The sequence below is a fragment of the Leptonychotes weddellii genome, chromosome 14, assembly GCF_054177405.1.
Source record: "Leptonychotes weddellii isolate Sample4059 chromosome 14, ASM5417740v2, whole genome shotgun sequence".
In the NCBI taxonomy this organism is placed as follows: Eukaryota; Metazoa; Chordata; class Mammalia; order Carnivora; family Phocidae; genus Leptonychotes; species Leptonychotes weddellii.
In genome coordinates, this window is record NC_138382.1 from 70,004,718 (window position 1) to 70,031,250 (window position 26,533).

The window sequence follows — 26,533 nt, forward strand, 5'->3', positions numbered from 1 at the left end:
CCTTCTCCCCAAGATTTTATTGAACGCACACACAACATTCATCCTTGGGTGCAAATTCAGTCCAGCAAGTGAAGAGACAACAGTGCTCCTGGGAACGTGGAAGGCTCACCACCAGCCCCCAGCACAGCCGGGGAGACAGACCACGGGGTGGCCTCTGCTTCCCTGGGGCCCCACCGTACCTCTTATACCCTGCCTACAGGGGTGGGGTGGGGAGGGGAGGCTTCCCTTTGCGGACAGGGCTCAGGGGTCTGCCCAGGATGGGTGGTGGATCTGGAACCTGTATGGAAACACCCGAAAGGCCTGGGGGTGCCCACGTGCCCAGATATCCCATGGCCCCCCCTCCACCTCAGCAGCCAGACAGCACTCCGAGATTGAGAGCCACTTGCCCAGGGGGCCGTGACCGACTCGGGAAGGGGCACTGTGCTGGGCCAGCAGCTTGTCACATCCCACGTCTGAGAACCTCAGGGCCCGCCCTCCAGGCCTCACCGACCCACACAGGGTCCCTCAGACGGGGACAAAGCTCCCTGGGGCTAGAGGGGCCTCTGGAGCCCCCTTGCCCAGTCAGACACCTCTGAGGCTGTGTGTCTGACCACTCACAAATAGGAAATGAGAAATCAGGTCAAAACGCTCACAATTTCCTGCATGTCTCAGATGGTTGTTTTCTTAAATGGTTGGGCCATATTTTAACTCGGTTTATTGAAACTAGTCAATTTTAAGTTCATCAAATCAATAAAGTAAAAAGGAAAAGATAGATAAAAGAAACAATAACAAAACATTTCAACTGAGCTTTGGTGACGTTGGCCTCAGGAATTTCTATGCTACGTGGGCGGGGGAGGGGGTGGCTCCTGGCCCTTCTCCTGCCTCCAAGCTGCGAGAAGCCAAGTTTGTCCACTCCGCCAGGGCCTAGAGAAGGGCTCAGTGCCCCTGCCCACTCCTGACCCAGGGAGCCTGGGCAGCTGGGCCTCCTGCATCAGCCGGTGGCATGAAGCTGGTCTTCCCAGTTGGAATCTGGGTGCCTGCTTCTCAGCTCTGCCCCTGCAGTCCCAGGCGACAAGAGGCTGAGCCCCATCTGAGTAACACTGGAGACCTGGAGAAACCCAGCAACCAGAGGGAGAACACAGGACGGCGGCCTGACTCCTCCTAATGCACTCGATTTACCTGCTGCTATGTTTTCTCTTACAAATCAGAGTTGCTGGTGCTCCCAGCCATGCAGGGCCGGCTGGGGCTGTGTTTGGCTATCAGAGGGTTCCCAAGAATCCCTCGGCCCCAAATCCCTACCAAGCCAGAAACAACTGAACGTTGAGGGTTGGGGTGAAGACTGACAAAGAACGAGTGTGTGTATTGCTAGAGAGGGTTTGGAAATGCCCCGCCAGGTAGGTAGATTCTCCTTACTCCAAACTCCAAACCGCAGGTGTCTGGTGCAGACACCCTCACGCCGAGGCTACCACGGCCGTCTGTGCTGGTCCCAGTGGGGTGCGCAGGGCCACGCTGCAGTTGGGCCGAGAGAACAGGGCTGGGGAGGAGAGGCCTTGTGGAGCCTCGGGGCTCCTGGTGGGAGGCTTCCGGGGGAAGGCGGGTGGGGCTGGGTCTGGGGCAGTCATTCGCCCAGCTGACCTCTTTAGTGCAAAACCTACTCAGGGGTGCAGGGAAGGGGTGGTGGCAGGGTGGGGTGGGTGCCCAGGGGCTGGGACCATTCCCAGGCCAGAACTGGCACCATTCTTAGCAGCCAGACCTCAGAGATGGGTGGTGTGTCGGGGAGGAGGGGCGGCAGATGGGGGTCCCATCCCTTCCCACCAGCAGAACCTGGGCAGAAACGGAGCAGGGGAAGCAGGGCCTGCTGGCCTGGGGCGCAGTGGCTGGCGGCGCATGGCTGGGCCTGGCTCGCCCTCGCTTGGCGCCTGGCTCACTCGAAGGTCTCCCACCGCTTCCTGAGCTGCTCTACTGAGCCTGGGGCCGGGGCCGGGCTCACATCTTGCTTGGTTTTCCGTAATAAATCCTCAAAGGGGTCTCTGGTCTCTCGAGGAGCAGAGGGCTGCAGTGCTGGCTCCAGGCCCTGCGGGGGTCTGGGAGGAAGGAGAGGGGGGTCTCCGGGCCTCAGGGGCAGCCCCTGCTTGGCCTCGGCAGCCCTGGCGCTTGAGCGGGCCAGGGGCAACGTTCGGATCCTTGAAGGGGTGACCGCTGGGGGGCCCAGGGGCTGCAAGGGACTGGTGTGGGCACCCATGGGCATCTGGCCGAAGAGGTTAGGCATGGAGAGGGCAGACAGGTTGGGCTGAGATCTATGTGGGCCACAGAGGCTGGAACCGGACAGCAGGAGGCCGGGGGCAAAGGCTGGCCCCAGGGAAGCAGGAGGGGCCCCGAAAGGCCCGGCCGGTGTGGAGACCAGGGCCATGGCAGGCAGTGCCGCGGGCATAGATGAGACGAAGGGATTGAGTGATGGCTGCGGGAAGGGGGTAGGGGTCCCTGCTGGGGGGAAGCTGAACTGGGGAGTGAAGGAGGTGGCTACGCTTGGGGCTGAAGGGCCCGGTGGAAGAGCATTGCCTGACCAGGCTGTGTTAAGTGGGTCCAGGAGGGCCAGCAGGGCATCACTGCTCGAGCTTGCGGCCCCGGGGGCCAGGCTGAGTGGCTGGAGCGGTTCGGTGGGTCCTTGGGGGGTAGCACTGGGGAGGAGCCCGGGGAACGGGGCCGGGCTCAGGGCCTGTAGCCGCTCTGAGAAGTCCCCGAGCGCGGCGCCGGCGGCCTGGAGTTTGGCTGGGCGGGCGGTGGGGGGCGGAGGCACGATGCCCAGCTCTGGGGTCTTCCTGCCCTGGGGCCGGGGAATGGTGATGCTGCCTGGAGTGGGGGTGGGCGCCTCCTCCTTGTCACTGGGGTTCAGGATGCTGTCCTGGGTTGGCAGCATGCGGGGCACAGCCAGGGAGTTCCCAAGCAGGGCTGAGGGCTTCTCGGGGGAGGTGGCCGGGGGCTTGCTGGGGATGGCCATGTCGTCCTGGCCCAGGCTCCAGAGCTTGTTGTAGGGGTGGGTGAGCTTCAAGGCCACCGGCATTCCGCGGCTCCTGTCACTCCTGCTCAGGTCCAGCCTCTGGGGGAGAGAACGAGGGAGGCAGTGACCAGAGACTGCCCCGGACAGACTGGAAGGCAGCAGGTCTCCATCCCTGGGGCCCCTCCCGTTGCTGGATCCCAGGCGTGTGGCTGATCAGTCCCCTGGGACTCAGGGCAGCTGGGGGGCTGGGCCCAGGTCACCAGCAGAAGAGCCCGGGTCTGTCCAGACGCCAAGCCCAGGCTTTCCTCACTGTTTTCCTCACTTTTCAGACTCCACGCCGGGCTTTTTTCTCATTGCACAGAGCGATTCCAGAAAAAGCCCTTGTCCTTTTACGTCAGTGTTGCCAAGAAGTTTTAGGAAAATGACTCCATTTATTGACGATCTACTGGCCGGGCCTTTTTCACTTTTCAAAGCATGTGGGCACTTTTAATCACCTGGGAGCTCGAGGACGAGTGAGGCACGGGGCCTGGCAAAGGTGTCTTCCCTGGTTGACAGGGAAACAGGACTGGGCTCCTGTCCTGCTCTGCCACTCGCAAGTGACGCGACCTGGGCGTCAGGGGCAGGGAGGATGCACGTGAATCCACAGACCCAGCCACTCTGTCAGCAGCCTCCACTTGCAAGTGGAGAAACGGGCAGAGAGAGGGAATGTGACAGATCGCAAGTCATGATGGACGATCAGTGGTCCCATGCAAATAATCAGAACCCAGGAATTTTGATCCCGAGGCTCTCCGAGCAGACTTGGTGGGGCTGGGGTCCTGGGAGGGTGAACTGGAGTGGCAGCAGAATTCTGCCTGACGCACACACGGACACGAGGGGCCAATTTCCATCAGCTGTAACGTTTCTACAGGATCACGGGCTGTGGGCCTGCCTGGCAGGGTTTGCAGGCAGAACGACACTGAGCCTCGGCCAAGGACCCTGGAAAGGTTGCTGTTTCTCCCTCGGTCTCCTTCCCCGTCCCATGGGGGCACCTGCCTCACGTGTGGAAAGCACCAGCCCTGGCAGGTACCCATCCCTGCTGGCATCATACCTGATAGTCGAAGGTTCCCGGTTGCTCCCTCAGGTCTTTGGGTGTCCGAAGGTCCTCCAAGCTCTTGGCCTGGCCCAGTGGCTGCAGTGGAACCTCCATGTCCAGGTTGCTGAAGACGTCTTCCAGAAGGTCGATGCTGGCAGCCCGGTCAGGCGGAGCCGGGGCAGGGCCCGTGGGCTCCCGCGCTCGCCGCTCTGGACTCCCTGCCTCGTCGCCTTCTGCGCTGTCTGATTCCTTGAGCGTCCGATACGGCTGAGGCCTGGGAGGAGGCAGAGCAGACTGATTCTCCCACCCAGAGCCTCCACAGGAGGTGCAAGCAGCCCCCACCCCCAGGAACTTCCAGGCCTTGAGGAGTACACCCAGGAGGCTTGGGGACAGGAGAGTGTCCTGGGGTCCCTGTGAGTGCTGGAGTCTGGGCAGTGGCACTCTGCCAGACCCGGGGCTGCATTTGGGTTCTATTGCTCACTCTGGGACTCATTTGCACTTAGTTCCCCCGAAAACCACAGGACCCACCATATAACTGGCTAGGGGGCTTGCAGGCCATCCAGACAAGGCATGAGGAACGGGACACGACTGGAAAGGGAAGAGGCAGCCTGCTCGTTCGGGAGCCCGGCCTCTGCACTCCCACCATCCTGTGGCTCATAGGGAACTGAGCTGGGGAAAGTCTCCCAGGGTGGCTCAGGAGCCCCAGGGGGAGCCGTGTGGGCTTCGGCCTGCGCTGACCTGTTCTAGCTCTGGTCTTACCATCTCTTGCCATGGGACCTTGGGATAGTCTCTTAACCTCTCTGAACCTCAGCCTCTCCCCCATTCCAGAGTGCACCTCTCTTTGCAGGCAGCGGTGGTGATTATGTGAACCAACCAACATGCTCCCTGACGCACGGCACATACAGAGGCCGTTAACAGCATTCTGTACCTTTGACCCAGGCACAGGGGACAAGAGGCTCCTCTTACTTTCCTTTCTCAGAGGCCTGAGCCCCAGGGCACCACTGGGTACGTGGAGAAGCCTGCCTGGATCAACCCTGACTAGTGAAGGCTGGGGTTGGCTCTGCCCCGTGTGTCCCAGCAGAAGCGGCTCACAGCTCTGGTAATGTGGGGGAAGGGCGCCACCTGCTGGTCCCAAAGGCCCACGTGCAGGAACCAGGGCAGGGCACACCCCGCAGAGGGGACTCTCCGCAAGGATTCCCATCAGCCTTCAGTTATCTGGCTCAAGTTCAGAGAGGCTAAGTCACTCACCCTATGTCACACAGCAAAAGGTAGCCATGGACACCAAGTATGAGAGACCTGTTCACAAGTCCCCACTCACTCTAAGCCTTCTGACCAAGGAATTAAAGACCTTTTCACCAAGTTTGAACACAATGAAGGGGATAAAGAAAAGTCAGTGTGCTCCTTACACTTAAGGAAGGAAATGTATTCTTTAAAAAGAAACCATTTTATTTTGACTTAAGATGGCCCAGTTCCTTTTTTTTTCTTTTCCTGTGTAATTTATGTTTATTTAACACCAGTATAGTTAACATATGGGCCACTTCCTTTTTAATCATACACATACAAAAGCCTATACTTTTCATAGGTCCTGGCTAAGGGCGTGAGCACTATTTACTATTTAAATAATTAAGGCATCAATGAATTAAAAAAGAGTGAGGAGGCCCACTGGACCCTGTGGTGGGGATTCCTTCTTGGATGTCACCCAGGCAGAGCGTTTTTACCTGCAAGGTGATTTTGAGTTGATACATGAACATTTCTTATTCCAATGGTTCTATCTTTATTTTAACTAATAGTAGAAATGATAATTGATGCATTAGGTCAATGATATCAGAAATATTACTGCTTAGGACAAAGTTTTAACAGAAAAATTTTAAAGAAAGATTCAATGTACACAGAAGGTGGCATGGGAATTTGGGCAACACCGACTTAGGCCACCCACCGCTTTCTAAGTGAGGAGATCAGGAGGGGGCTGACTTGCAGGTGAGCTGGTGGCAGAAAGGGCTAAGAACCCTCCTACCCCTGGGGGCCAATGGTAGGAGCAGAGCTGGGGAGTTTATCAGGTGCCCTGAGGAACTGAGAGGCCCGGCCCAAGGGAAGGGAACTGGGAGGGGGATGGAGGGGAAGAGTCCCCTCTTCTGTAAGATAGTGGTTGTGGGCCCCGTGGGTGTTCAGCAAAGGGCAGCTCTCTTCCCTCAAAGGCTCCCATTAAGGACACTACTGCTTTGTTAACGACCATGGACAAAAGCTGTCCCTTTGCTCAATCCCAGCCCTGAAAAACTTGTGGGTAGAGGGGCAAGAACTGGTGGAGGAAGGGAAACGGCCAAAGCTTAACACCGGGGCGTGGCTGGATTGTGGGCGAACCTTTTTAATTAGTGTGAGGCTCAGACTATAAGCAATAATAATAAAAATTATCTTACGGTCAGGCAGATCGGTAAAACACTTGGATCTGTCAGCAATAATATACACGTTCCCTATCAATACGTTTGTTTTTGTTTTTGTCTTAAGCTTAAAAACTGACCCTCCACCTTCATAGCTTTTGGAGATGTGCTGAGATAAGAGGAGGACTCGGGCATCAACAACCACTTCGGTTGACAGTCAAGTGCACTCTCCAGGGTAAGGGCCAGGGACTCAGGCTCCGGTCTCACACCTGTAGGCCCTGCCATCCCGTACCCTCACCCCTCGCCCCTTGGCCCTCGCCCCAGAGCCCGCGGGGCTGGGCAGAGGCACACAAGGGGGCACTCACCCCCGAGCTGGCGTGGGGTCACCGGCAGGCAGCAGCTGCAGACAGCCCTCCCCACACGCAAGGGCAAGCGGCACCGGCCCCCCTCCCCCACGCGGCCCGGGAGAGTCACCAAGCTGAGCTCAGAGAAATGGAAGGAGGAAGGAGAGACCATTCAAAGGGGGCGGAGAAGAAAAAGCTTTCGGTGAAGCCAGAGCTGGGGCCCTCTTGCCGCTGGCATTCATCGTCAGAGGAGTCCTCGGACAGGAAGACCGCATAGTGTCGCAAGGGCTTTACCAGGCTGGGGCGGAGGAAGACAAGAGAAAAGAGGCAGTTAGGAGGCACCCTCGGAACTCCACGTGGCGGGGTGGGAGGGGGGCCTCTGGGCTCAGCGCCTGGCCCTGGCCTCCCTCTGCCAACCTGAGGTAGAGGCTCCCTGGAGGAGGCCGGAGGGCCTGGGAGGCGGGACGGGCCCCGAGGCGAGGAAGCTGGTCGCAGACAGGAAAGCAACCGAGGGTTTGCCGTAGGTGTTGAGAGCCTTAAACATGAGATCCAGTCGCCTACGACCTCGTACCCTCCACTTCCATTTAGATAACCCCAAATGTAGCAAACAATGATGCACAAAGATGTTCCTCGCTGCTGTGTTTATAATATTAAAACACGGCACATCCTACATTTCCAGCAAGAGGAGGCTGGTGAATTACAGTACACTTGGCTGAAAAGGAGCCACCCATTAACTATAATGTTTATGAAAGAGAAAAGTCTCAACACCATGATGCAGAACTGTAATTATACTACATTCTCTCTCACCTACTTATGGGAAGAGGCAGAGAAAAAAGACTGGAAAGGGATGTACATACACGTCGACAAAAGCTAGGGGGCTTAGGGGTGACTTACCCCCACTCTGCCTCTTCTTATTTTTCTGTGTTTTCTACACTTTCTACAATGTGCATATCGACTTCAATAATCAGGAAAACATAAAAATAGAAAGTTAAAGAAGAAAGTGAGCCACATGGAGGGGCTCTGGCTAGAAGGCCCTCTTCTGATTAGCGGCTGCTCTCTGGAGTCTCTCTCACACGCCTCTTCAGAGAGTCTTTTTCATCTGTGATGTGGAAATTAAATATTCATTGTTATAAAAAATACATCTCCCTTGTCAGCCACCTGTGAGCTCTACCTCTATACACAAACACTGCGCAGCCCCGAGAAAGTCCGCGCGGCTGCCATGAATTATACACCGACCAGGGCCCGTGAGCGGCGCGGGCTTGGGAGAGGGGAGCCGGACCGGGCACATCTGGCCCCCCACAGCCGCTGCTCGGGCCTGCACAGTGTGCTGGGCAGGCTCCAAGGATCCCCGGGGGCAGCGGTGAAGTTCGCGAGAGGGTGGGGCAGGAAGTGTAGGGGTGCCCAAGTGGGGGGCAGTCTCCTCTCTCACCCCCCCCCGCCCCCACAGAGCAGGCTCCTTTCTCTGCTTTCCGATGCAATTCCTTCTGAGTTTCATTTCACAAAAGGGCACCATGTCTGAAGAGTGAATGGGAGCCACACTGGAGGGTGGGGAGGGACTGGGAGAGCGGGCTATGCTGTGTTCTACCATCACAGGTGTTAAGCCAGTTGTCCCCAGGAATGTGCTAGTCTTTTACAAGTAGAACCAGGGCTGGCTCCCAGCACCGCAGAGCTCCCTGGCTCGTGCCCGCCTAGACCCCTTCACTCCTCGTGCCATCCCTGGACGTTAGGCAGGCTAGGAGATTTGTCTTCATACTGAAGTGCAGACCGAGGCTCAGAGAGGGGAAGCCACTTGGCCAGGGTCGCACACAGGGACAGGGAGGTGGCGGGTCACTGGGCTCCTCTCCTTGCCCAGGCTGCCTACCTGGATGGTAAGGGACTTGGCCCTTCCTGGACCAGAGAGAGCATCGGCTTAGGTGGAGTGTTTTCCTCTGGACTCAGGAGAGAGGGCAGGAAGATGTGACTCATGGAAACAAGGCCGCCTGGCTCCTGCCACATCCCCTGGGACATAAAACACAGTGCAGAAGGGCCACTCCGCACAGCCACTGGAATCCTGCTGTGAATCACAGACCCAACTCAGTCACTCTCCTGCTTCACGCCTGCACGTCCATGGCTCCGAATAGCGATGTCGAGGGAGTTGGTTGTGTGGTGAGTAAACCCATTAAGTGTTAGGAACAATAATGTTCAGACATTTACAGAACAGTTAGTTTACTCAACTGTTTAAAAGTTAGGGGGATGCACTCACTTCTAGCACTGGACGGCTCTCCTGGGCAGGTGAGGAGGGCTGCAGGAGTGGACAGGTATCCTGGCCTCAGGCTCCACTCTGGGGAGCTTGTGGAATATGCTGGGTGGGCAGGGGTGCAGGCTGCAGGGAGGCAGGGCCACGTCCAAGCTCTATGCAGGGAAGACACTGTGCTGAACCTCACCTTCCAGCTCAAAAACCACTTTCCCTGGCCCTGTCCACCTCTGCAGCCTCCTCCTCCCCTGCATGCCCTACAGACCTCCCTGTGGTCTTCGCCTGGTGCACTGATTGTTCTTTGGCTCTTTGGTCTGAAGACTCGGCTCACTTGGCGCTCTAGAAAGCCTTACTGGAATTCCCAGCCGGAGCTTCCCCCCCTAGATGGAGTCTGCTTCCCCTTGGGCTGCGTGTTGCAGCACTTCATCGATGTCATTTAACCTCCTGCAATTCTGTTCCCGAGTCAGCTCCTCAAGGTCAGGGGCCGGGCTCACCCTTCTCTTCATCCGCAGCTGGGGCACAACGTTAGTGCCGTGGAGGTCTGCGAACGCAGGAGTGGGAGCCGGTGTGCCGGGGAGACAAGGCGAGCCCCACCCTTCTCACCCATGTTTCTGGAGCCCCAGCACAGCACCTGTCCCTTCCATCAGCTTGTGGCTGCAGTAGAAAAGTGTCCCCTGAGGTCCCCATCTGTCCTCTGAGATGCTGAGACCATAACATGGGACCACATTTGGGGGTGAGGGTGCTGGGCGTAGAGGAGTAGGCAGGAGTCTCGGAAAAATGTTTAAAGCAACGTCCACCGTGCCACGGGCTTCACACAGGTGATTTCCACCCCTCCCAACAGTCCAGCGGGAAGGCTTCTCCGCACTGACTTTACAGAGGATGAGCCTGTCATTAGTCCGTCCATCCATCTGTCCATCCGTCCATCCGCACACCCAGCCGCGAGGTACTTTCCGAGTGCTTGCTGTGAGCAGACCCAGTGCTGGCGGAGCGCTGGGAATCACTGTGAGGAAGACAGATGTGACGACATGCCCTGGCCAGGAAGTGACAAGCAGGGATTCCAGGTCAGGGCCTCACTGTCCTGTGAGCCGGGCTGGTGGCAGACGTGCATGAGGGGGACACGCACCTCTGCTTGGGTCAAACCGCATGAAGCTCTTTGGTGTCCCTTGGATCCAACTCGAATGCCCTTCCGACGCCCCTCCAAGTATGCTCTCCTCCTCCGGCTTTGATGAGGAAGCAGAGATCACAGCTCGGCACATTAGCTGAATGCCACTAAACCTGCCAGGAATGTCTGGGTTCACGTAAGAGCAAAGAGCCTTTGTGCTGGACTGGGCCTTGGCCTCATCAAGCCAGGCTGCTGTAGTTCACAGCCTGGTCAAATCCAGTGCCTTCCCACACTGGTGTGATGGCGGAGCGGGCCTGGGGGCGAGAGGGGGAAGAAGGAACCTCACCTTTCAGCTCACAAACCACTTTCCCTCTCTGGCCAGCTCTGCTGGCCAGGCCAGGCAGGTTGGGCGGTGGCTTCAACAAGAGGCCCCGGGGTGTCTCTTGAACGCGCCATCTGTCTCTAGAGAGTGAGAGAGAACCTCGCCAGGTGGTTTGGTCAGATCAGCATTTTTTCAGGCTTTGGGCCACACGGATGACGACGATGAGACCAGCAGTACTTACAAGTGTTAGGCTAAATGCTGCCTGGACGGTTTCTCATTAATTCCTTATCACATCCTCCCTTTGCAGACAGAGAAGCCAAAGCTCAGAGAGGGTACTCACTCGCCCAGCGTCCCACAGAAGCTACCGGTTGAGCCAGGAATCGGGATCTGCCTGACTCGAAACCACTCTGTGGTCCTGCCTCTTCGGTTCTGTGGATCTGAAACAATGAAATAAGGGGGAGGCTGTTCCCCCTTCTACTTTTAATAAAAAGTGAGATTTCAAAATAAACTTATTTAAATTCAACTGCTCATGTCCTCCTATGAAACATACAGTCAGATATTTGTCAGAGATAAAGGATGAATCGTTGAAAATGTCCAGGTTTAAATTTTTTATTAGCTTAAGGCAGAAAATGAGGGGGGAAAAAAGTGTACCTCTTCCCTCATTAACCCAATTCAGCTACTACCCTGCAGTCTGCCACCCACCACTCGCCTGGATTTTCTTACACACAAAGAGCTGTCTGTGAAAAGGCAGGTCGTGGTGAACTTGGCTGCCGGAGTCTTGGCGAGAAAGAAAGGCCCGCTGTCCATCACCATTCAGACCCCATCGTCTCCCACGGCTGCTCCCGCCTCTGCCCACCTCATCTCGGCTCGGAGTTCCCATGCAGATGACTTCCCGAACCCTTTCTAATGTTTGGTTTAACGTGTCGCCGGTTAGCGCACGCATGTGACAGTGGTGACAGGCGCGGCTGTTCCTTTTTAAATACCATGTCAGAGACACGGCGTCAGGAAGCAGGGACGTGCTCTGTGGCTCTCCGCCGTGCCGGGATCGCACGGGCTTATTTTTTAATGAGGAAGATCTGCATCTCGAGAGTTTTTTTCATGTGTCACATTGCGTGGACAAATCAGCAGCACGTCACGCTGGCCCAAAATGAAATGCTGACAAATGTAGATATTTCAAATTTAATTGACATTTAAATGTACTTGAGATAAAGAAGGGAAAAAAATCAGCAAGGACTTGGTCTCCGGAGGTAACGAGGGGAGCTGGTGATCATTTTTAAAGGATCATTTCACTCCAGCACAAAGGATCTTTGCTTGGTAAATGTCTCGGCCGGTCTGGCGTCCTTTGATGAAACCGGTTGGGCTGATGAATGGGGACAGGCCCCAGGACAAGGCCAGGTCCTGCCTGCCCAATGGATGCCATTCTGTCCAGCTTTCCACCATCCCCCACTTCCCAGCCAGATGACCTCGGGAAAGTCTTTTTTATACCTCCCTGTACCTCAACTTCTTAGCTGTAAAATGGGGATTCTACAGCCCTCCTGATGGTGTTATCACAAAGTTGAATGAAATTATTCATAAAGGGCTTTGGCTCATGCCCAGCACATCATACATATTTAATTACTATCCATACACCACATACACCTGCCAGCAAATAGATTCTGGGCATTTTGATCCTGTGCAGGCTCTTCCCTAGGCGGTCAAGGATGAATATAAGGTGGTTGCTGCCTTCGAAGACCTTCCCTCTGGCACAGCAAGTCCCCAGTGGGGTGAGAAAAACCTGATCTCACACCCACCGGTCCCCACAAGACCAGTTCACCTGACAGGAAGAACTCTCTCTCACTGGTGATCATGACTCATCAGTGATCCTCTCTTATTGTTTTAAAGTACAGACACACATACGACGGAGTGGAAAGATCCAATGTCCAGCAGGTTTGGTATCTGTCCTCTCTTCCTCCCTGAGAATGGTCCTAGCCATTAGCCCAGGTCACACAGAAGATAGCTCCAGCGCAGTCCCAGAGGTTCCCCCTGTGGGTCTCGCACCAAGCTGGTTCCCCCAGAGACCACCCTGACTTGCTTCAGAGCCTGTTCTATTGTTTTCACTGGTGTACGTGCTTGAGCCAGGTCTGGAGTCCTGGCCCTGTGCTACGGTGATGGAGAGGTGCCGCGACCGGATCTCCGGATGGGTTCTCCCGGGGAGTTCTGATGTGCTGTGATAGGCCCAGAGGGCAGTGTCGGGGGTATACCTGGCTCAGGGGGCTCTTGGATGAGGCTCCACTCGGGAGGTGATGTGGGAGCTGGGCTTTCTATCATGCGTATGGAGGAGGCTGCGGGATGGCCTGGAGGTGTCCCTGGGAGGAGTGGGCACAAGGGGCTTGGGGTCAGGGTGGGAGTTTCAAGAAAAGAGGCTGGCAGGGTTGGCAGGGACCAGGTGGTGGAGGGTCTTGAACCCGCTTGAGGACCAAGGCGACATGAGAGGTTAGGGGGTGATGTGGGGGCTGGGGAGGCAGCAGGGGGCCTCACTGGCTTGGCCCCATCTCTCTCTCTCGGGTTGGCTGTGCCCTTTGCCTTTCCAATTCCATTAGTCCATCTGTTTGACTACTTATCAACCCGGACCTTCATTCATTCATTCCTTCTTTCAAAAAATCACTAGTGTCAATTTCACATGTCCACACCCCTGCCCCAGTCCTTCCCAGGCTACTGGGTGTACATTCTCATAGGTAGAGAGGCCCGAACACAGCACATGGGCTTTACTCCACTGTCCCACTCTTCAGGCTCATTGGTAGAGGGAAGATGGGGACACCTTAGGGGGGATGGGGACACTTTCTACGCTTTTCCTATTCGGAAGAGAAATTGTGTAGACTGTGAAGAACTGCCCCTCCCCTCTACCCGAAGATGGCCTTTGCCTGCCATGAGCCCAAGTCTTTGGTGGGGACCATGGGAGCAGTGGTGGAGGGCAGGGTGTCTGGTGAGAGAGCAGTGGACGTGGGTGTGGGTGCACATTCTGGATCCAAGGCAGGTCATTCCACCTGTTAGAGCCTTGGTTCCTTCACGGCTGAAAAGGCTAACACACCTGCACCGGGAAGACTTCTGGGGAGTGGGGGAGGTTAACCAAGGTGACATATATGAAGTGCCGGGCCTGAAACAGGCATGAGAAATGGTGGCGAGATGCCTGGAAGAGGGAGGGGCTCAGGTGAGGTGGCAAAGCTTTCAGAGGAGGCTGAAACCAGCAAGTCTGGGGCACTAACTCCTAACTGTCTTGACTGCCCCTGGGAGAGGTCCTTCCCTTCGACTATCAGGCAAAAGTGGCTGGGGACGAGGGAGACCTGTGTTTTCCTGGGCTGCTGCACATCCCTGGGGACTCCTTGGCAGTTCCTGCTTTTCCAATCTGGGCTCAGACTCCACGTCTGGCTCCTGGCGTGGCTTGGTCTCCAGGGCCCCGAACCCACTGTTGGCGAGGGGGTGGGGGGCCTGAGTTGGGTCAGGGGCCGCTCACATTCCTAACCGGGTTTGGGACCTTCTGCTCTGGTGTTTGGACTCCTGGCTGCTCAGGGAGTGGGTCCTGGCAGGCTGCCAGTGGGTAGTACCTAGACAGCTGTCCCCACCCCTGGGGCCCAGGGCCCAGCTGGCATCTTGGAGACCGGCTCCTGGGGCTGATGGCAGTTTCTGGCTCTTAGACGGCCCCGGGCAGGAGAGGTGCTGGTAGCTCAGAGTCACAGCCCAATCACGCCTGGCACATAACAGGTGCTCTTTACACACCTGTGGTTAACTGACACCCCTTCCCCATCTCCAGGGTGCTGGGCTATAAGCGGCAGTGATTCCCTTGTTTATTCATTCAGTAAACATCCCTGAGCAGAGGTCTGGGCTAGGCTCTGGTCCAGGAGCTGAAGCGTCAAAGCTGAAGGGCACATGGTGGCCCTGCCCCGGAGGAGCTCCCAGGCTCCTGGGGTGCACGTGTGTGCGCACGCATGTGCATGATGTAAAGCGACTACTACAACATGGAAGGTCAGCGCTGTGTCAGGGGAAGCCAGGGGACGGCGGGCACGGGGAGGGGAGGGCGCAGCTCACGGGGAGGCCACAGGGTGAGCATCAGACCGCTGACAGCGCTGCTGCAGGAGGGGAGATTGGTGTGCCCCGCCACCTCGGGATGCTAGTGCGGCTCCTAGGAGCAGTTCCCCAAATTGTGCTCTTTGGGATGTGAACAGACATTGTGTTGGAAAAAAGAGGGCAGAGTCTTGCTCAGGGTCTCTGCTGGCAGCGGGCAGGAGGCTGACCCAGGTCTGTGGGATGCCAGAGGTCTCCCCCTCCCCCCCGTGCACCAGCCCTCCGGCCTGGCAGTGGTTCACCAACCACGCCCCTGGGGCAACTCTGGGCCTGGGGGGAGGGAGAGGGGCTCTACCCCGTGTATCCACGGCCCGCACCACTGGGGCCGTGCCGAGCCCAGGTCCTGAGGACAGGGTGGCATAGCTGCAGTGTCCCAAGACCTCGTCTGTGGGCAGAGCTCTCACTAAATGCTTCTGGCAGCTTCTTTTAATCTTCTGGGGCTTTGGGTGCCAGGGTCACGCGGTGCAAGTTGGATGATGAGACTCTGCCATCCCTAAGCGGAGTGGGCCGGCAGTTTGGAGCTCAGACGGTCTGTCTGTCCAGCCAGCGCAACCCGCAGGATTTCTCCTTGGTCAGAAGGATTTTTTTTTTTTTTTTAAAGATTTTATTTATTTATTTGGCAGAGAGAGACACAGCGAGAGCAGGAACACAAGCAGGGGGAGTGGGAGAGGGAGAAGCAGGCTTCCCGCCGAGCAGGGAGCCCGATGCGGGGCTCAATCCCAGGACCCTGGGATCATGACCTGAGCCGAAGGCAGATGCTTAACAACTGAGCCACCCAGGCACCCCGGTCAGAAGGATTTCTAATGCACGTTCCTCTGGGTCCCCCAGACCCAGATTCGCAGGGAGTCCAGAGTTTTGGTGGGAGTGTAAAGTGGTACAATACTTTTAGCAAGTTACTTAGCAACATGGAAGAGAAATCTGCCTCTGGGACTGGGTGAGGGTACGGAGCAGTGACAACCTCTCAGGGTCTCAGCTACCTCTATAAAATCGAGCTAATGATACCTACTCCCTGAGACTTCTTGTGAGGATTCAAGGAAATGGTGTATGCAAAGTGCTTAGGCAGTTCTTGGCTAATGGTAGTTGTTCATCATTCCATTCCTTACGATGGTATCAAATGAGAAAAGCTTTAAGGACAAGGGTATTTATTCTGGCATTTCATGTTAGTGAACACCTAGAAAAATCTACAAATCCAATATGAGGGGTGTGGCAAGGCGGACCACGCATGCACACAAAGCGGGATCCTGCCACAGTTGTGAACAGTAGGAGTTACAAGGACACGGGGCAAGGCCACAAGTAGGAATATTGCAAGCAAGCTTCAGCTCTGCAAATTATCTATAGGACAAACCCCGGAGAGGAAGCTGCAGACATGCTAATAAGGAGTGAGGTTCGGAATGAACTTGTCTCTTTCCCCAAACTTCCAGATTATAAGGTTATTGGGTCATTTTTACAGACAAGCGAAATTGTTTGAAAAGAGCAAATTTTGTACAAATCTGGCCAGCCAGGTGAGCCGGGAAATGGCTTGTGGGCCCTTGGTGCCTCAATCTGGACCACTCCTACTTAGTACAATGAAACTTCAAATAACCAGCCCGCAGCCAGTCTGGACTCCTGTGAGGGTGTTGTGGGGCTCACCTGTTGAAGGGGACACAGAGGTTTGCAGTCCCGAGTTCAGGCTCTGCAGCTGGTGACCCCTGGGTTGCGTCTCTGAGCTATCCTGACTGCCAGCCTCTTGGCCATTAAGGCTCAGAAGACAGCCCCACCCCTCGGGGCTATTAAGGTTAAACAAGGTGGAGGCTGTTTGACCACGTCCATCTGTACCCTCCGTGACTCTGAGAGGGATACTGCTCGGCCCCCGCTGGGGGGCACGAAGGACAGGCAGACCGGCGGAGAGGGGCGCCTGGGGACCAGCAGGTGACGCCCTGCCTTTGGCCTCCATCTGAATGCTGGGCATGATCCTGAGGGGTGGGCACAGCACTGCCTTCTAGAGTTTGCTGTGGGCTCCTGCTAAGCACCACATTCAATGGGAAATTCTCTTACATCTGGCAAGCCGAGGGGAACAGAAGCTGGGGCCTGCCCACCACACCCACTGTGGCTGAAATGACCGTTCACGGGTGGGAGATGGGAACCTCACCACGTCCCCTGCAGCCACCACTGTCCTCATCACTCAGCATAGGTTCGCAACAAAAAGACTGGATGGGACAGAAGGGGTAAGGCCTGTGTCAGACAGCTGATCCTACCAGTTTCTAGCCCTCAGACCCTGGACTAGTTCTATCAGAAAGTCTCCCTCTGAGCCTCAGTTTCCCTGTTAGATAGGAAAGCCACCACCTACCCTTCACAGTCTCACAGGATGTTCTGTCAGTGTTGCTTGTCTTTCCTTCCCCAGGGAGAAACACTCAGGCACCAGGGGACACTGTTCCTTTGCCAGGAAGAGGACCGAACAGCTCCAGTTCCCGACTTCGAGGAACCAGAGAAGAAGGGCGGCGTGTGGGGCAAGTCATCTTAGGACACAGGACCCAGAACCGTCTCTCTAGGCAAAGCCAAACTGACAAGGGACCCCCGTGGGCAGCAGAGTGTAGCTGAGAGAATGAAATCAAGCAGCCATCTGGAGGCCTGGCCCTGCCACCTTCTAACCGGGTGACCCAGGAACACTCGTCACATATATTTGCTGAGCCCAAGTTCCCATTTGGTGGAAGGAGAAACAAACACCGGCTGAAGAGGGCCTAGAACATAAGAGGTACTCAACCGTACTTGCTGTTGGGTGGCCTCCGACCCACAGCCCGCGCTGCCTGATCCCTCCTGGCCTTAGCTCTCACCCTAGGGAATCCTCAGGGCATTCCGTTAGCCAGTCTGAATAATAATGCAAGTAGCTAGCACTTCTTGAGGAGAAATAGTCACTGAATATTAATTAGCTAGTGTTAGCTGAAAAACAGAAGGAATGTTTCCCCCAGAAATCTTTCTGAAGTATTCTTCCAGTTGTCATCGGATGGCTTTAAGGGGTGAGGACACCCACCTTTGATTCGGAAAGGCCATTTGACATACGAGAAATTTTGTTTCGGGAAAATGCAAGTCACCAAAGAGTCAGCTCGGGGATTCTCTTTAAAGGCCTCCTCTTAAAAATCCCAAATCGCTCATACCTGGTAGGTTTTTGAAGCTATCTGCTGAATGAATGGATGCATGAATGGACAGATAGACATATCTGGAAAGGAAGAACTGGATCCGACAGAGGGGCCGGCCGCAGAGCTGGCAGCCGATGTTACTGGGCCTTGATGAATTCCAGACACTGAGCTGCTGTGGGAGGCCGTGGAGACTGTCTTATTGTTAATCAGCTCCATCTTGCTGTCCACAAAGTTAATTATTTAATGTGCTATTTGGAAGTGAGAGTTGAGGCGAGAGGTCGGGAGGACGGAACCCTTCCCTCCACTTCAAAGATCTTGCGTCTCTCTCTGCCGGCCAACCCCTCTAAGTTGCCAATGTACTTTGATATTCCCGGCGGAGACAAAGATCTGTGAGTCCAGAAAATCCAGGCCAGATTAAAGGGCTAGGCATGGAGTCCATGTGCCCCACACGGAACCAACCCGCAACAAAGGCCCATTAGGATCTGGCTCCTGCCTGCCAGCTTGTCTTCTCGTGTCTCCCAGCACAATGCTGACAGATTGGTGGAGCTAGTTTCTTTCCCCCCAGAACAATATTTTATGAGGAGTCTGTTTTATTAAAATATTTTCCGCTGGATGCTTCCTGTGTTTCAAGAACTTGGTCTTGCCAGCTGGAGCTGATGACAGTTGAGAAAAACACATCCAAGTGCTGTTGTGACATGGCATTTGGAAATGGAGGAGTACAATGGGGGGGGGGTAGTGGGGGGGTGGGGAGGCAGCATGGGAAGAGATGCAGGAAAATACCCCAGTTGCACCAGAAATGTCACTGGTATTATGGGAGAACAGCGCCCCCCCCCATTAAAAAATGTGAACAGAAACTCTTGGGAATAATATTCCCAAATGTGCTTCTTGATCACCTGGAGGGCCGGAGCTGCTGTGAGCTCTGGCCAGAGAATCTCTCATTTGTTTCCGATCGCGGCCAGTTTGCCAACCCACTAAACTAGCTCCCATGGTCCCACTGGTTTGTTCCAACCCCAAATGTCTCATGAACAGGCATCTAAAACAGGGCATATTGCGAAAAGAAATGAAAAGTAATATGGGCCCAGTTCTGCTAACACCCAGGAGGACGGGAGTACCAGACACTGGCTCTTTGGCATGTACTGAAGAGGCCTCCCCTATCACGGGGCTGGGAGAGCAACGGCATAAATAAATGTAATTAGGAATTCCGACCTATAATCGGTGACCTGAACACAGCATGGGAACTGTTTTTCGGTAAAACGTGGAGTGTTGCTCGTCTGGCGTGTTCTTGGGCAATGCAAGGACACTCTGGGTTTGCACTTCAGTATCCACAGGCCCCACCCACACAGTGTCTAAAAGATTTAGCCCAGTTTTAAAGACATGGTTTTAAAGAAAAGTAATTTCATCCCTCCCTGAAGAGAAATCTTTAGGGTCTGAGGAACTCTGAAGCTATACGGCATTTTCTCCACAAGGGGGCAATCATAATCCATGCCAGTTGCGGCCAGGGAACTATTCCTTAATATTCCCACCGTCCTATTGTGCAGAGGCTAAGTTATGCCTACAACCAACTTCAGGAGTCCTCTCTTCCAAATTCTGCATAATCAAGCATCTTTCAAGATGTGTGCATGCAAACACACACACACACACACTGTCTCCCACAGCTTTCTGGGCAGGGTGTAAGTTGGCCTAGGTAGGCTGGTTCTGTAACAACACAGTGGTCTCAAGCAGCACCAGACTGTAAACCAGAGAATCCTAGAAGAGCTGAAGTACACTGCAACCCGGGTTAGGCCACAGCTTGACATTTCAGAATTGTTTCTTCCTTCTGGCTCCTTTCCTGGCTAGGGCCTGCTATTTCCCTTAGCTTCTTTCCCTGACAACTTTCCTGAAAGTAGAGCAGACAGGAGGAGCATTCCTCTCCTCACCCAAGGGACTTCAGGGTCCCCGGGGCAACTGTTTTGGTTCCCCTAACAAACCCCAGACTCAGATGGTTTCATGTACTTTTTCAAAGCATCACAGGAAGCCAGTGTGTAGCTGCTGAGTTGTCTGGGCAGAGCCCCAGGGCTGTGGGCCTTGGGGACAAAGGGCAGCACTCCAGACGGTTCTGGACTGGGGGCTGTGTGCAGCTCTAAGCCTCACGCCACTCGGGCAGCTCCATCTCCAGGCACCACTTGTCCACATGCCTCGTTATTTACCTCCTCTATCCAGCATCTATCCTGCACGTGACTCTGAGCCAGGCCCTGTGCTAGGTTCTGGGCAGAACACCCAGCGCCAGCCCGCAGAGCTCTGGGCTTGAGGGGAGGTGAAAAGCCAAGCCCTAATAAAATGACTGCCGTGGCACAGGGGAGCAAAGGTACTGGTGGGGGTGGGGCGGTGGATAAGGACAGTTCTGGGTACAAATCCAAGCTCTAGGCCCGAGAGCACCCCAGGCTTAGGACAGTGGTTGCCCCTTGCTAAATAGATCGCCTCCTCGACCAGGTTCCTAGCTCTCCCCTGCTGACCCAAGCCTGGAACTTCTTCTGAGCCTGTTTGAGTACACTTTGGGTGTCACCACTCAAAACCCAGCCCAGAGGCCTGGCTCCTCCTGCGGGCGTGACAACTGCTAGAAAAAGCCGACATGGAAGATGAAGCCCAGCTCCCCGACTGACCTCTTTGTTTAAACACCCGCTCAGAGCTCCAGGGAGGCTTCAAAGGCCAGGGCTGCAGCACAGACCCCACAAAGGCCTAGACCCCTGGGCTCTGGGAGACAGAGGGGAGGGGAGCAACGGGGTACTCACTGCTCAGGGCTGGAGATAGAAGTCCTCCGGCCTTCCACCGTGATGTTGCTCTTCGGTCTCTTCACGACGTGCGGACGGGGAGGGCGCACCTAAAACAGGCACAGGGGAAAGGCCCCAAGGAGTGAGTTGGAAAAGCCATACAAGAACATTGGGCAGATCTAGATAAGCAGCCCCCAAATAAATGTTGAGGCATCTGCCTACTCAAATAGGAAAGGTTCTTCCGAAGAGCTTGGTTTCCTCGTCTGCGATAGGGGACAGCTCCACCTGCCTCCTTGCAGGGCTGCCGTGGGAGTTCAACAAGACACTGTCCATACAGGACCCAGAAACACAGAGGCCCTCATTTATAAGTCCCCACTCGCCTTCTTCTAGAACCCTGAAACTGGTCTGGTAGAACAAAAAGGTTTCACTTGGATTTTATGTCTAGGGTACATGTACTTATTTCATTCTTTTTACAACTGAATCAGAGGATGCTTATTTTCCTCTCTGAGTAGGAGGGGGGAATAAAGCAAATGATAGCATTACAGAGTGCCAATAAAAATCCTCTTTCTGTTCCCCAGGCCACCTCTGGGCAGTCCTCCTGAGCAGGGCTCAGTCTGGACACCGCACGCCCCACGGAGCTCCTGCATTCATGAGGACCCAGCTTGAGACTGGACAGTGGGTGTGTTTCACAGTGAAGTACACAGTTTCCTAATCCATAGCTGGCCTGCAGCAACAAGATGGGGTTTTTGTAGGTGCCCTTGGAAGGATCCTCATCTGGTCCAGTCAACATTACATGGCTTTAAATTTGGCTCCATCATCTCTGAGCATTTCCAATGCTAGCGAGGGACTGGAGAGAGCTACACCAAGAAAGTCTGTCTATGGCTTTTGTTGCCAATAAAAATTCTCGGACATCCCAGTGCAGGGGATTTGCTCCCACTCTGCAGATGAGGGGCCAAGGTAGATGAAACGCCACAATCGCTGAAGTTCTCAGATAAGACAGGGAAGGAGAACACACACACACTCCGTTCACTGCCTGCCCTCTTCCCTGAGCCCCCTGGGTCCCCCAGCAATTTGTGGGCGACACAGCATAATGGCTGGAGAACACAGATGACAGAAGTTGGCTGCATGAAAGACAAGTCTTTGCAGAGTCTCATCAAGCTCTCAGGTCTCTGCATGTCTGATCTAACCGAAGTTTTTCTTGTGGAGTGGCCAGTCTGATCTCAGCCTTGTTTGGCAAATCAGAGATGTGGTAACCACCAAATGCATTCCACCAAACTTGGGGTCTTCTTCCACGGGGGTCCTCTGAACGAAGATCCAAGGAGATGGTGCAGGGAAAGCGCCAGCAAGGAGTCTGGCACACACGGGGGCTTCTCTGTGACCTTACCAATAACAAAAAGGAGACGGGGATGGGGCATCTCTGAATGAGAAGACGCCATCTAAGATGACCTGACCCTTGCCTAGCATCCTGCTCAGTGGTGCCTAGGGTGCTGGTGGTCACCCAGCAAGACTTTTAGGAACAAATGGATGCGGCTGCTTGGAATCTAAGAAGTGCACAAGAATGTTGCTATTCGTATCAGTGTCGTTAGAACAGGGCCTGCTACAACGCAGACATCCAGTCATCGCTGCTGAATGAATGGATGGCTAGATCCCCCACCCATTCAAACTCTGGCCCGCTTTCCCTGACCACAGCCAGACTCCTCTCCCTCTTGCTGCTGCTCAACAGGATCACCGCACTGGAATGCTCCCCCCAGACTTCTCACCCCAAAGGCGGATGTGGGGTGTGCAGTGTGGGGTGACGGAGCCATTCTGCCCTGCCCCGGAGGTCCCCGGGTGGGGGTTTCAGGAAAGGTCAGATATGAAGGCCTGCCAGCCGGTCCTTGCACACAGCCGCTCCTCGCTACCATAAAGGCGGGTGAGGAATGTGAACTTGTGGCTGAAATGGGGGGATTAAGTTTGTGGCAACTTCAACTGAACTTGCAACGTGGTGAAACATGGGGAAAAAGAACAACAGAGCTAATTAGACGAGCTGAGCTGTCAGAGTGCCGCCGAATGGCTCAGCGCCAACAAACAAAAGGAATGGGTTGGCAATCAGCAGGATCGATGGAGAAGACTGCTTCATTAGGGATGATAAAACAGACAGAGCAGGGAGAAGGGGGTGGGGGAGGGGAGCAGGGAGGCAGTGAGGCGGGGGAGAGAGAGGAAGGCACAACAGACCCAGACAGTCAGTCACCTGCACAGCTCAGACCCACCCAGAGTCACACACACCTGACTGGTGGGGACAAAGCCAGACACACAATTACACTCCCAGCCAGCCGTCCAGAGACATGCACAGAGGCCTCGAGGCGCCGACATTCACACTGTCTCACAACTACATGTTCACAGAAGCACGCACAGGAGTTGAAGGTGCATGCACGAAGCACACACATACACACGGACAAAATGGTTTAATGAAGCCTGAACCACAAGACGGCGCCGACAACTGGCTGGTCCTATTTCAGCGATCACATCCGTCTTTCGGGGGTGCTGGGGAGGGGGGGAAGAAACCGCACGCACACACAACACACACAACGGCGACTGGCCCCGCTGGTGCTGGGATCCCGGCAGCGCCAGGGGAGAAAATGCTAAACAGGGATTTTGAGCTCTGTTCAAGGGGGACTTGTGGGGAAAGTTGGGAAACCAGCCAATTCCCCACTGGATTTAAAACCTGAGAAATCTAAGTCGGCAGGGTTAAATGTGTATTGAATACAAAAGCACCGAGTACATTTGATTTTAATGGTGAGCAAGAAATAATAAATACAGAGCTTATAAAGCGCTTCCCATGCAGCCGACCACAACCTGCCTCTCCCCTGCACGCCCCAACCCACTCCCCTTGGTCCACCAGACACTGGCAAGGCTTTCTTCTGCTCTTTCCTTTTTCTTCTCTTTAAAAAGAAAATCTAAATCCTCTGGTAACATCTGAACTCCAGCCACAGGTGCCAGGCTACAAAGCTCCTTCCAGAAAGGCTGAATGGCCAGCCCCCACGCTCCTGCCACCCTGGGCCAATGGCCCCACTCCTGCCCAGACAGGAGTCTGGCCAAACAGACTCCGCCCTGTTTGTGGCTAAGTACCCGATAAAGCCCGGCTGGGGGCCAGAAGCTCCTGACATGAGTGCGGGGCAGGCCATTCTCTTCAAGGCCCTCGAGGGGTTCCATACCCCACGTCTCCCAGGTTCACCCCTAGTGGATAGTGGTGCCCGCTGGAAAGGCTTACGTGAGTGCACGCAGAGTGAACGGGCTGGGGCACAGGGTACTGCTGGGCCCAGAAAGCACAAGCCTTCCAAGACTCCCAGTTTAGTTCCACAGTGACCCTGCTTGGCAGAAGGCATTTGGGGTGACAGAAGTGGGGTATACGTGCCCACTTCATGCCAGGGACTATGCTAGGCACCATACACACGTGATTCACTACTCTCACCAGGCAGGTGCTGCTAAACCCATTTTACAGATGATGAAACTAAGACTCAGAAATTAAATGTCTTGCCCAAAGTCATACAGCCAGGAATTGCCAATCTGTGATTCAAATCAGGGCAGGCCTCTCGGACTTCCAAGCCCAGAAGTGGTTCCGCTAGGCACCCTGCCTCGTTAGCGTACCATAACCCAGGGCTGGTACAGCCCCAAGTACCAGGCTAGTTGCCTCCTCTGCCGGCGCAGGGCTGTTCTCGGGCTACGCGTGCCTTCTCAAGTACTGAGCTGCCAGTGGGTGTGCCTGAGCCACCCCCAGTCTGCACAAGTCCCCACACAGGTGAGACAGCATGGAGTCCATGGGAGCGGTCTCCAATACCTGTCCTGCCCCAGATCATGCTTTGCAAGAGAGTCCCTGCCTGCCTTGGGTCCTAGGTCTCTGCAGGAAATTCTGACAGCAACCCTCTGGATGGCTGGCTTAGGGGGAAGCAGGCCTGGGCTGCAAGGCCAGCCTGGCCTCTTGCCTCTGTAATCTTGGCTGCAAGCTGGGGAAACAGCCTCTGCCTCGTCTGGGCTGGTGTAGGGATACATGAGACCATAATGATACGGTGCCTGGCACAGTCTTAGGCGCAGAAAAAGTCCCCAGTAAATAAATGTTAATTCTCTTCACCTCTGTATCCTTGCGAAGCCCCAACAGTGCCCTAGAGATTCCATAAAAAGCCAAACTGGCTGTCACTAATTATTATTTTTATTATTATTTTTTAAAAAGCCAAAGTTTTTTTAAATTATTATTTTTAAAGATTTTATTTTGAGAGAGAGAGAGAGCATGTGCATGCATGCATGAGTGGGGGAGGGGCAGAGGGAGAGAGAGAATCTCAAGCAAACTCCCCATGGAGCATGGAGCCAGATGTGGGGCTCGATCTCATCACCCTGAGATCATGACCTGAGCTGAAATCAAGAGTCGGACGCTTAACCGACTGAGCCACGCAGGCGCCCTACCCCACCCTTTAAAAATTTTATTTATTTTGAGAGAGAAATTATTTTTTTTAGAGAGAGGGAGGGAGGGAGGGAATGCGGAAGGGCAGAGGGAGAGGGAGAGAGAGAATCCAAAGCAGGCTCCATGCCCAGCACGGAGCCTTACACGGGGCTCAATCTCACAACCCTGAGGTGATGACCAGAGCCGAAATCAAGAGTTGGACGCTTAACCAACTGAGCCACCCAGGCGCCCGACTGCCCCAGTATTTTATACTACGATGGACTCCATGGAAATGCAGATGGAGAGTCCCAGGAGCTCGGTATGCGGGAAAGACCACAGGCCCTCGAGTCCGGTGAACCTATCTGCACTTGAGGGACTTGGGTTAAATTACCAAGCATCAGTTTTCTCATCTCTAAAATGGGTGGAGCTGATGCCTACTTCATAGTATTACTGTGAGGCTCAGCTGGGATAACTTGCTTACTATAAAAAATCCTGGGTAAATGACAGTCACTAAGAAACCGAGTCATTCCTTAGAAGTTGTAAGGCTTAAAAACCCATCAAGCAGAGTAAGAACCACTGCTGTGGGCCAGACACCGAGCTCTAGAATGGTCATCTCTGTTCACTCTGTCAAAGCCTCTGTGGATGAGGGCACGTTAGGGAGAGGGAAGACGTGTCCAGGGGAGAGAGAGGCGAGGCTCAGAGCTTCTGTACTTGCCCACACAGCCTGGGTCCCGAGCTTAGCTGTGCCTACCCCCCAAACCATCATGCTAATGCCTCGTCCTGAAGCTCCCACTAAATCACACGTGGTTGGACCCAGAAGGGGCTTCCTGTCCTGCAAAGCAGCTTCTTTTTGCTGTTTGTGTGCCTTCTTTCCAATGACAGTGAGCCGAAACATTCCTGCCGGCCCCTCTGTAGCCATGCTGATCGGGTTTGGGCTAATTGTGGTTTGACTGGGTTCAGGAGGGATCCATCACACGTGGCTGGAACTGCAGACTCACGACTGCTGTAGATGAAAGTATCTAAATCCCCACCAACCTCCGCCCCTGCCCTCTAACTCCCACACAGGGGAGGTGAGGGAAGGGAAGGAAAACAGAGCCACAGAATTTTCCAACATCCACGCAGAGAGCAGCCACCCAAGTGAGGCTGGGCGTGTGCATCGAGGATTAAAAACAGACACGGTTGGGCCTGGCCACCTGCACTCCTTGGCTGCCACGTGTCACGGGATGGATGTGGACACGTGCGTTTGTAAGGGGGAGGGTGGGGGCTGGGACGTGGGTTTGCGGGAACTCTGGTCGCAGCTGGCTGGGAACCTGACCCCTTTTGCTGGGCTGCAGGAGCGGTGGCTGCTTTGAATGAGACAGAGCAACTCTTCTCTTGGTAAACAGCCCTCACCAAATGGTCCTGGCAAGTTTCCCACTTTAAAGGATCCTGTTACAGTGGTTACACCTCCGCATGGCTGAAGTCTGAGCTTCCAAGGAAAATGGGGCCCCAGGTCCCATATTTTTCCATGGCATTTGCCTTGAAAAACCTCAGATGGGTCTCTCTGCCTCGCCCACCCCATTCCTAGGTGTTGCGGGGTTTGTCGCATGTCGTCCTGCTTTTCCGCCCTGACTTGGCACCTCACTGGGGAGGGTGGGGCTCTAGGTGAGGCCAGTCTCCACCTGAGGCAGCTCGAGATTCTCTAGGCGTGGCCTCTGACCCCGCAAAAGGGACATCAACTGCACTTCCAAACCCCG

The 26,533-nt window shown here is 54.9% G+C and overlaps 1 protein-coding gene across 12 annotated transcripts in view; it reads right to left on the minus strand.

Moving 5' to 3' along the window:
• Positions 1-670: 670 nt before the first annotated feature.
• DENND1A (DENN domain containing 1A) overlaps positions 671-26,533 on the minus strand; it is a 489,873-nt gene continuing 464,010 nt past the window's right edge. For 6 of the 12 annotated variants that reach the window (XM_081803556.1, XM_081803552.1, XM_081803550.1 and 3 more), the window contains 4 exons: positions 20,405-20,493; positions 6,938-7,066; positions 4,065-4,323; positions 671-3,076 (listed from right to left, as the gene is read on the minus strand). In XM_081803556.1, the coding sequence (XP_081659682.1) occupies positions 1,904-3,076; positions 4,065-4,323; positions 6,938-7,066; positions 20,405-20,493 (1,650 nt within the window). In that variant the 3' untranslated portion in view covers positions 671-1,903. The other 6 variants (XM_081803554.1, XM_081803553.1, XM_081803558.1 and 3 more) reach the window with 5 other exon arrangements.